The 10,402-nt window shown below is 43.5% G+C and overlaps 1 protein-coding gene across 1 annotated transcript; it reads right to left on the reverse strand.

Annotated features, from left to right (window-relative positions):
• Positions 1-621: 621 nt before the first annotated feature.
• Positions 622-8,936, reverse strand: SLC35E1 (solute carrier family 35 member E1). Its single transcript, XM_075736254.1, has 6 exons — positions 8,461-8,936; positions 7,892-7,962; positions 7,360-7,497; positions 6,538-6,663; positions 5,787-6,032; positions 622-5,521 (listed from the first exon to the last, which is right to left on the reverse strand). The coding sequence occupies exons 1-6, from the start codon at positions 8,843-8,845 to the stop codon at positions 5,288-5,290; spliced, it is 1,200 nt and encodes a 399-aa protein (XP_075592369.1). The 5' UTR covers positions 8,846-8,936; the 3' UTR covers positions 622-5,287.
• Positions 8,937-10,402: the final 1,466 nt, after the last annotated feature.

Genomic DNA, 10,402 nt, shown 5'->3' on the forward strand with positions numbered 1-10,402 from the left:
GCACTTCAGCTACGTAGACTAGTGGCATGATGTAAAATGGGAAGGAACATGGATGTGCAAGGTCAGTAGAGAGTGAATTGAACCTTAAGTACAACTGTTAAGGAAAGAAAGTGCAGATGCTTTGCAGGGGCAGTACTTCAGGAAAGCAACAGTGCTTAAGTGACTTCATTTCTTTATGCAGTAAAAACTAAAATGTTAAAATCGTTTCTGGTTCTTACCTTAACTTTCCTTTACATCTGGTACTCTGTTATCTTTCAAAAATGGGATTAAAAATACACCACATTTACATACTTGCTGGATTCAGGAAAACATTCCTTCAAAAGCAAGGGACTGATCGGATCAGCTTCACATCAGAGGCAAGAGGTACAAACCCCACAAAACCGTGCCACGCTTGAAGACCATTTATAGGAGAACTAGACATCAAAACTCAATGTGGGGCCCAAATAGTTTTGATGTCCTTTAATATTTTGGGAAAACTGAATCTACAAGTAGAAGTGCGTCTGGGAATCACGTGAGGCCAAAAGCAAACTGGAGTATCCTAATGCTCGTCTGGAGCTGTAATCACTATCTTGAGTTTCAGGCACTGAATTACACTTTCCAGTCACACAGATAACACAGACATCCTCAAAAAAAGGCAGAACTTTTTATTCATAACAAGACATACCATGAAGACCCCACTATATTACCTGCAGAATATAAAAACTCAGAGGGATGTTTCCATGTATCCAAATAACAAATGAAAACCAAAATCATCAAATACAGATGCTGACCATGATTCTACATCACTGCAGTCCTGGAAATCAACACAGATTCAAGAACACCAGATTAAGTTCGAATCTTTGCTTGTATTTAAACTTCTCGAAATTCCTGCTTCTGCCTTCCTTCCCAACACAAACATTACTGCATCGCACATTGGAGCCCACACAGTCACCATTCCTCAGCACGTAGCAATGGTTTATCCACAAAATGCCCCAAAAATTACCCGACAGAGGTGTCTGCCAAAAACCATCCAAACACCTGATTTAGTTTAGAGAGGGAAGAGTCCCCATACCTGGAAGTCACCAATGCGGTTTCTTCCCATCACCCCACACTGGGTCCCAGCTTCAGCAGCAGTATCGACAGGCTGGCGTGGCGCAGCACAAGCAATCCAGCTGAGTAACATCCAGAACTTCACAGAATGACAGAGTTGAAATAAGAACAATACAAAACAATACAAAAGTGTTCATTTGCTTAAGTGCCAAATTTCATACAGTAAGGAGCACATTTTTTTTTTCTTTTGGTAAAACCACCCATATTTACATCAATCTATAGAGCACCAACATAAAAAAAAAAAAAATATGGGTGGTGACTGCCACCTGCATATTTGCGCTTGTATACCTGCATAACGTGATTGTATCATACACCTGTCATCTCAGGACTAACAAATTTATTTTACCAGCCTGTACTGTCACCACAAAGGTATCACAGAATTATTTTTAAACAGCTTACAACATGGTTCAGAAATGGAAGCCTTAGAAAAAGAAAACTTTCCCTTTATTTATATTGCACCTTTTTTTCACAAATAGCTACATGGCAGAAGTTGCTGCTGCTGCAATATGCTACATCAGCAAAGTGCAGGTTTGAACACATGCGAGAAAGAAAAGGTCTTGAGCTTCAGGAATCATCATGAGTGGACCCCAAATTACCAACACTAGTTTTACAAATGACTGTACATCTATAAAGCCTAAGTATTGCCTCAATTTTATTTAGCATTCAAGTATTTAAAAAACACAAGCATTTTACCAGATGATAAAGATGCTCTGATCACTACTGGGTACTAAAATTCAATCTGCAAGGGAAATATTTTCAAGAGATCTTCAAAGAGCACCAAATACTCTACAGAGCCATCAACAGAAAATCCACACATAGTGGGGAGAGATTGGTTTCTTTCACACTGGTACTTCTAGAACTATCCAGGACTGTTTTGGGAAGTATTTCCCAATTTTGTGATGTATTTACATGTATGTTAGAAACACACAATGGAAATCAAATGATTTCTAATGATACCAGTGACTAGTCTCCTAACACGATAGTTATGGCATTCAGATCACCGTAGTTTCAGCCTACGTAACAATCCAGTAACGTATCACACCCATACAGCAAAACATTAATCCAATTTCTCAGACGTGGCCATTACTACCGATGTATGGCACTCCCAAAGCTTCCTGGAAGTCAAAAACCCAACCCAACCCCCTTCACTTGGATTTAATAACAGGGTCATTATACACGATTGTCTAGATATGCCCTTTTTATTCCAGTGTTTCCATACTTTCTACAGACCTATGTACATAGTTAAATACGTCATTAATTTACAAACCATGTTAAAACAAATGTTTCACCTTGCCAAACAAAATCTCACAGCGGTCCAAGATTAAAATATATATTACAACAGTATCAGAAACTTCCTTTACCTGAATGTGGGCAATATTGCTTACGGACTTGGATTCAGGTACTCGGCAAAACCACCTCTTGTAACCAATTCACTTAACCGTTTTAATTATACATTCTACCATACAAAATTATCCCTGTTGACCACAGAGCTGAACTAGAAGAGCATGAACATTGTCAGGCAGTCTCCAGGGAAGGAGCCCAGAGGTTCATTCTCTGGGCCCTAAACGAATGACATCCTCCTTTCAGGTCAGTCCCTTTTTGCTCTGCAATTACAGCAGTTTTGTTTTGGAGACACAGTGAGGCCACGAGCCCAGACCACAATTTGGGACAAGGTGTTTTCAACAGAAAGCCCTCACCTGCTCCCATACTCTTGACAGAAAAAGCTGAGCTAAAGACCTGCCACAGTAAGCGTGCAGTGCAAGCTTTCTCTTGCAAAAAAAAAAGATCTGGTTATGCCCTTTAAAAGGAAACCATCTAAATATATTTAATAAAGTCTCTGATCTGTGAATAAAGTACACGGAGCTTTGTTCTGAGAAACAGTTCAAGTTGTATGAAGATGTTACAGTAGTAGGCACACCAGAAGATGTACAGATGAACTCATGTATGCCTCTACATCCCTGGGCCCCCACTGTTTTTTTTTTCCTGGTGTTTCACCCCCCTATGAAGTAGGGAAGAATCATCCTCATTTTCCAGATGGGAAACTGAGGCACAAAGAACACAATGAAGGACTTGCAGGAGTCTAATGATTTACAGCTAGCTCCCTTTGAAAGCAGTTGGAGAACTTCAGCCCCTCTGAAAAATCTCAGCCTAAATGCCTCATCCTCAAATTAGTCTTTTGCAGAGCCAGAACCTAATCCAAATCCAGAGTCCACACAATCCTTTTTACACGTATGTAAAAGCACTCAAATATTGGGAAGTGAGCCTTAGAAAGACACATTTTGCACTTTCCCATATTAAAAAGAAATAATTATACAAAAATTAATACTGGAACAGGCAAAAGCCGTTTCATTTGAAAGAATGCTTTTCCTCATTATCTTGTTCTTGTTAACCAGGTTTAGGGAATAATTTATTTAGATTTTCTAAACTAAAAGCCCAAGTTCTAAGCTAGCATGAACAGATTCAACTCCAAGTCAAGGAAGTTCTGCTCACAAACATTAGCAGCATATTTAACCCATGTCTGAAGTTTCAGAAAGACCATTTCCTCATTTGGACTTTATGGTGGAAGGCAGAATACATAACTACCTCTACAGTCAGCCAAAAGAATAAGGTTGACTTTGCACTTAAAAATAAATTCTTTATCATCCCCAAAGGAGCCAAATCATCATCTCGCATCACAGAAATGGTCATTTTTAAAGCAATAAATAAGTGGAGTGTTCTGTACCAGACCCTAAGTTTTGTCACTGGTATCTAATACCTCTCTAGTAAAAACATAATATTTATGCTATCAAAAATCTCACTGTACAACAGCTCTCCTGTTAAGGAAAGAAGGCCTCTAAAATCTTCTTTTGCTAAGATAACAACAGTAACAATCTGATCCAGTGAAACCCAAGCTCAGCTGGTTTCATTCCTTTCGTGCACAAATGCAGCATCTGATGCACAACAATCAACTCGCCTAGAATTTAGTATGTTCATTTATACTAACTGAATCAGTTCTTTTCTTAACCATAAATTATCTATTTACTGCCGATTCAAATAATTTTTTCTTAACAATTTGCTATTCGAGCGAGGGGAGTTGCAGGAGCAGAACGGAATGCAAAATTTAACTTCATTCAGTGGAAAGTAGAAGTCAGGCTAAATGCACACGGCAAGTCCAACAGCAGTAATGAAGAAACTTAAGAGAAACACTTAGGGGCTAAAAAGATAGACTTAAGAAACAATTAAGAATTATGGTTATTCAAATTAATGCATTCATAATATATGAATCATAATTTGAGAACATAATTTGTGCATAAAACTGAGCAGAAAACACCTTAAACCTTTCAATTTCTAAACCAACAGAAGAGTTTGTAAGAACAGGTGTGAAGCAAGTAGAAAAATAAATGGTATTATTCCAAACACTTTATTTGTGAAGGTGTTTTCTGTATTGCCAAGGAAGAGCAATGTCTGAAGTTACAGGTCTACGTTATTCAGAAAACATTTACGATCTTAAGCTCTGTTTGTTTGTTATCTACAGTGACTGGGACAACAGTGATTTTAGAGAATTCTCTTTCTCTATGCCTGAAGTATGCTTCTTGAAGAGATCAATCTTTCTACTGTCTACTCTTTCAGAAACATTTCTGGTTTGTCATCAAAAACCAAAGGCATAGGCACAAAAGTAATTAATACCCACATGAAGTTTCGTACTTGCTCAAGATGAATTCAGGTCTACCTATCTGCAACAGATGTACGTCAGTCAATCCTCCTCAAACAGACAAATCCTGATAACCAGAAGTACACCTTAGTTTCCCTTCTTTCTAAAAGTTTCACCTAAGTATCATTAAACATATCAGAGAACAAATTAAAGGTGACGTTACCGGTGTGGAAACAAAATACTGGCCAGAATTTAGCTGCCAAAAGAATAACCAGTTGACAGACTCTGAAAAGGAGCAGTGACAGCAGATGTTTTACTCTGAAGTTTTGTACGTGCATTTCACCAGAATCTCTGTACAACACCGTGCATTTAGTTCCAGTGTCAGATCTAGCTGTTTCCCAGGTCTGCTCAGCAGAAGTCGAAGGTCTGTACCGCTTTCACTACACATGCATCTTCCCTTCTGCAAAACCTGTACAATAAAATGGCTTTACATTCATGGATGTACTAAAAGTTTCTGATAATGTTGGGGACACTTTCAATCACAGTCTACACCTGTTTGCCAGGATTCTATATATCAAAACGATTTAAGTTGTAGGTAGTTGGATAGTTTTGCCGATTATACTGGAAGTGGTCTGTTAAGATATTGGTTCGACCATACTGATAGTCTCCATGTTGTGCAAATGCCGTAAGTCCGTTCTGAGACTTTTCAGGAGTGTTTCGATGCCGGTCCAAATTCACAAGGTCTGCAGTTGTAACTGGAAGTAGCTGCTTCTTTGCTTCTTGGTTTGCATCATATTTTGTCTAGGAAAGAAAGAAAGAATGTTTTTTCTTAGCTATCACCTAAAATATTCATACACCTAGAAAAAAGCATACAGTTTTTACAATTACACTACTATCTATGCCTGTTAGAATCTTAAAATATTAGTGGCTTCTAATAAAAACCTCATTCCTCTTTCTAGTTCTAGTTCTGCTAGCTGTTAACTTCTTGTACAAAAAATAATTCAAAGCTGCTGGAGTGTTTCAAGTGAGTTTCCTGAATAAACAAACCAACCAACCAACTCTTTACCTTGTTATATAAGAAGACCCCCAAGATAGCTGTCATCATTCCAAGGACATTGGTGCTTGTAACCGGATTGCGAAGCATTATAAGGGACACTGTGATGACCATGATTCTTTTTGTGGCATTTGCGACAGAGTAACTTAGTGGGCTGATCAGGTTAAGAATACTGAAGGCGATGACATTCTGGGCAAAATTACAGAATCCACTGATTATAAGCAGCATCAAAGTCCAGGACCAATGAGACATCGTGCTCTGTTGTAACCACAAACATTACAAGAAAAAAAAATTATCTCAGGTTTCAAATAAGACACAAAGAAACACAAATAGAACTCGAGTCACTTCTTACCTGCCGTTGACAGGCAGAACATCTGCAACTTAACTCCAAAAAAGCACCCGCTGGTGTTACAGTATGCAACTACCAATGCTGAGAAAACACCTCTACATACTTGCAACGCACATTCTGGGTGCATTTATTCCTGTCTCCAGCTACTAGCTCCTGAGATTTACACTGTCACATAAGCTACCTCTCCTAACCCTGACATGAATTCTCACAATAAACACTAGGCTTATTTTTTAATATATTGTCTTGTGAAACAATGTGCAGGTATTTCACAACAGTTCCTTCCATGCTGATGAGGAACTACACCGAAACACTTAAGTGCACGTTTTTGGTGTGGGTGGCCGTGTTTGTTGGTGTGCGGTTGATTTTTTTTTTCTCTTTTATTTCTTAACAGCAGTTCCCAAATATAACACTTACCAAGTCATTCTCTACCAAAAAGGAAGAAAGATCTACCAAAACCCACGTTGGGATCATGAAGAACACAGCATGGCACCCAAGTATGTTCAGCAACCGAAGATGATGTATTCGGGAATCTCTTAACACCTGACAAAAAAACATCATTAAACAGCCTTTCTTCAGCTACTGCCCACAGCATCAGCGGAGATTCAGGAGCCGTGTAACAAACAAACAAACAGCTTTAGACGACAGATAAATTAGGAAAATAAGTAAATACTGTTAGAGTATAAATTTCCTGTAAGGATGACCAAAGAAAAACAGACGTCCATTTGAAAAACAATGGTTTCTTGAGTGGTGACTCTCAGTATTAACAGGATAGTAATACATTTAAAATGCTCTGCAACCAGAAATCATTTTGCAGCTAAAGAGATTCAAGACATACATTTTAACTTTGTTTCTAAGATTTCAAGGAGTGCCTAGTGTTGACACTGACTCATTCACTACAGAGAAAGACTTGATACAACAAGACACATTAAAAGCTTTCAAATGAGCTGTTAAATTTAAGCACTATCAAACTGTCAGCAGAAAAAAAAAAAATCCATGCTGAGGAGTAAAGAAAAGGCTCAGGATAAACTCTGAGTTCTGCCCAATTTTCAGTGTAACTTTGATGGGTAGGAAGAGCTGTAGAGAAGAGGCATACAAAATAGCCAACTGTTTCTTTGGGCTCCTTTGACTACAAAGTCAACTTTAAAAAAAAAAAAAATATTTATGTGCTGGAAAATACACACTATCCTGCTAAAGGATGATGCTACTGACCAATATAATGAACAGCAAAACTATTACCTTCTTTGAGAAGATGTTCTGAAGTGAAAAACACAGAGTAGCAGCAAGTGCACTGATCAGTCCCCACATGTCAAAGGAAAGTTCCGTGACGGTGGCCAACAGGACACCGGTTATTATGGGGATCAGAGACAAGTAGACCTGAAAGAGGAAGAGAGAGGAGCAGCTTACATCTTCCAAGAATTTTCACTTCAACTGAGTTTCTACACACTGCTCATTTGAGGAGGAAAGGAAAAGGAAGAATAAAGCAACTGAACCAGGGATCAACTTTGATATTGTTGTAGTTTGAGGAAATTAAGTGACCTCAATAATGCTGTAACAACTCCAGCATATCAGAGAGCATAACCTTGCTCAACGTTTAGACGTGTTTTCTTGACATTCACGATAAAAGGAAAAGGAACTTGTAAAATGTGCATCATCTAATTTCAATCACAAAATTCACCCAGTTAACCAAAGCCTGAGCGTTCCTGACCCCAGCCAGCAGAGCACACACCAACACCACCAAGAGAAGAAACCTCAGCAAACCTGTCCGCACCTTCGTCGTCTGCTTTTCCTTCATTATGATCCGTGAAAGAAGAACCACCCATATTGGCATCGTCGCTTTTACTGAGAACGAAAAGAAAACGTCGGTGGGGACGCAAAGCTTGGGCCAACTGCATTGACCACCAGCAGCAGCAGGTGAGCGCTGAGGACAGAGGAGGGGCTCAGGTCTGGTCCCACCAAGCCCAACCCCAGCCCACGCCGGGTCGTCCCTTTGTGGGCACTTGTACAGACACGGGCTGGTTCTTGGTGCTCTGGGACTCCGCACTGGGCACCCAGACAAGCACACACGGGGCTTCAGATCACGGCACGAGCACCGGTAGAAGCACGCCCTGGGGACCGGGACACCACGCTGGGGGGCTTCAGGTCACCCCACCGGGCACCAGCGTGGGCAAACGCTGTGCCCCAGGACATCACACCGGCACCCCTGCAAGCACACGCTGGGCTTCAGGTCACTGCACCGGGCCCCGCTACGAGCGCAACCGGCTCTGGCACATCCCACCGGGCACCCACACGAGCACGCACCGGGCACACTCCCTCCTCCCCAGACACACCGGCCCTCACCTGTGTGCGCGTAGGAGACCGGGACCCGCCAGAGCGAGACGTGCGCGGAGACGGAGGCGAAGTACTTGCCGAAGGCGAGCGGCAGGATGTACCGGGGGTAGGCGCGGGGCGGCAGCTGGGCCGGGCCGGCGGGCGGCACCCTCCAGGCGCGCAGCAGCGGCGGCAGGAGCCCGCAGAGCCCCAGGATGTGGAAGAGCGAGACGGTGACGGGCCGCGGGAAGCCGCCGAGCAGCAGCTTGTTCACCACGTTCCCACCGGCGCTCAGCCCGTACCAGGCCAGGCACAGCGCCGACACCCGCGCCCCCTCACGCAGCGCCGGCCCGCGACCCCCCCTCCCCGCCGCCGCCGCCGCCCCGCCGCCCGCCGCCGCCAGCGGGGCCGCCATGGCTCCCTGCGCCGGTGAAACGTCACCGCCGCCAACGCGTCGCTTCCTGGGGCGGGGCCGGCGCGGGGCCGTGCCACCGCCTCAGCGGTTACGGGTGCCGGCAGGAGCCGCCGGGCCCCCTGCGCGTCACTTCCGCTGCGGCCGGTCCCTCTGCCCGGGCGGGCGCCCGCCGGGCCCCCCCCACTCACCGTTCCGGGCCCGCAGCGCTCCCAGCCCCGCGTCCCCTCCGGGAAACCTCCCATCCCGCACCACCGGGCCCCCGGCGGCGCTTTCCCGCAGCCGCGGGAGCCACCCGGTAGGAGCAGGAGCCTCCGGGCAGGCTCAGGGGCTGCGGGGCCGGGGAGGGCAGTTCAGCTTCAGGCCTGGAGCCTGCGCTGTACGAGAAGTGCACAAAAATCTCTCTTCTGGCCTGGTTTCACAGCCCTTGGCGGCAGGGCAGCCACTACGACCGCCTCAGGAAACCAAAGGTCACAGACAAAGGCCAAGACGCAATCGCTCCCGACCTTGAACACTAACCCGAGGAATAGGTAATGCTGGCTGTACAGAACGATGGGTGAGTGCCTGTCAAGCAGGAGGTCTAGAGCCTGTTTCACCCAGGTGCTCCCTCAAAAGACATTTTATAGGTACATCAATGATGTAGAAAACAGGCACTTTAGGTAATGGCAATTCCCAAAAGACTTGCAGATGAGCCATTTCACGTCATCCACTGACAAGAAAGAGATGGCAGTATGTTAATTTAAGATTTTAGGATTAGAATAAATTTTGTAAGGCAGTTAGGAGAAACCGGGAGCAGAGAAACGGTTCATGCAAAAATGAGAGTACACAGCAGATACGCACATGGTAAACTTCATTTGAACTTGTTTACAAAATTGACAAAAAAAATACCACCTTGTAAACTTATTCACATTTGTTGGAGCTCACAGAACTGGTTATACTAGCATGCTGAAATGAAGATTGTCAAGCCTCATCTCACCCTGGATGACATCCAAGTTGAGTTGACCCTTACAGCAGAAACAAACTCGGTATGGAACAAGACTTCAAGCTTGCATCAGGAGTGAATTTCTCTAGCGATTTTGTACCCACAGGGAAAGGGCTGGCTTGAATACCTGCCGCTCCCTCAAGCAAAGGCTGGTTTGCTACCAAGAGCTGGATGTTATTTGAAAGTGGTGACGAACTTGGGGTATCACCTCACCGAGTGTGGTCCACAAGGGCCATGGATTGCATCAGAAACGTCAGCAGTGGAGAAAAAGATGGGGTTTATAAAGTGTAATGTAATACTTTGTCATTTCCTGAAATTTGTCCTATATTCAAAGGCCTCAAAAGTGCACAGAGCCTGTTCCTAAGCAAAACCATTCAGGGAAAGAGGGAGAAGGGGTGGGGTAAGGTAAGATGCACAGTATTTTTTACATAAACAAAACCCAGGCATTTTCCAAAATGACCAGCTTTTTAGCCCTCTACCATGAAGTCCACGTTTCTGAATGGCAAGATAGCAGCTTTCCCCAACTCTAGGACATGCTGCTCAACCTCATCAACTGCAGGAGGACAAACTGGAAGTGA

This window comes from Balearica regulorum, chromosome 26, assembly GCF_011004875.1.
Source record: "Balearica regulorum gibbericeps isolate bBalReg1 chromosome 26, bBalReg1.pri, whole genome shotgun sequence".
Taxonomy (NCBI): domain Eukaryota; kingdom Metazoa; phylum Chordata; class Aves; order Gruiformes; family Gruidae; genus Balearica; species Balearica regulorum.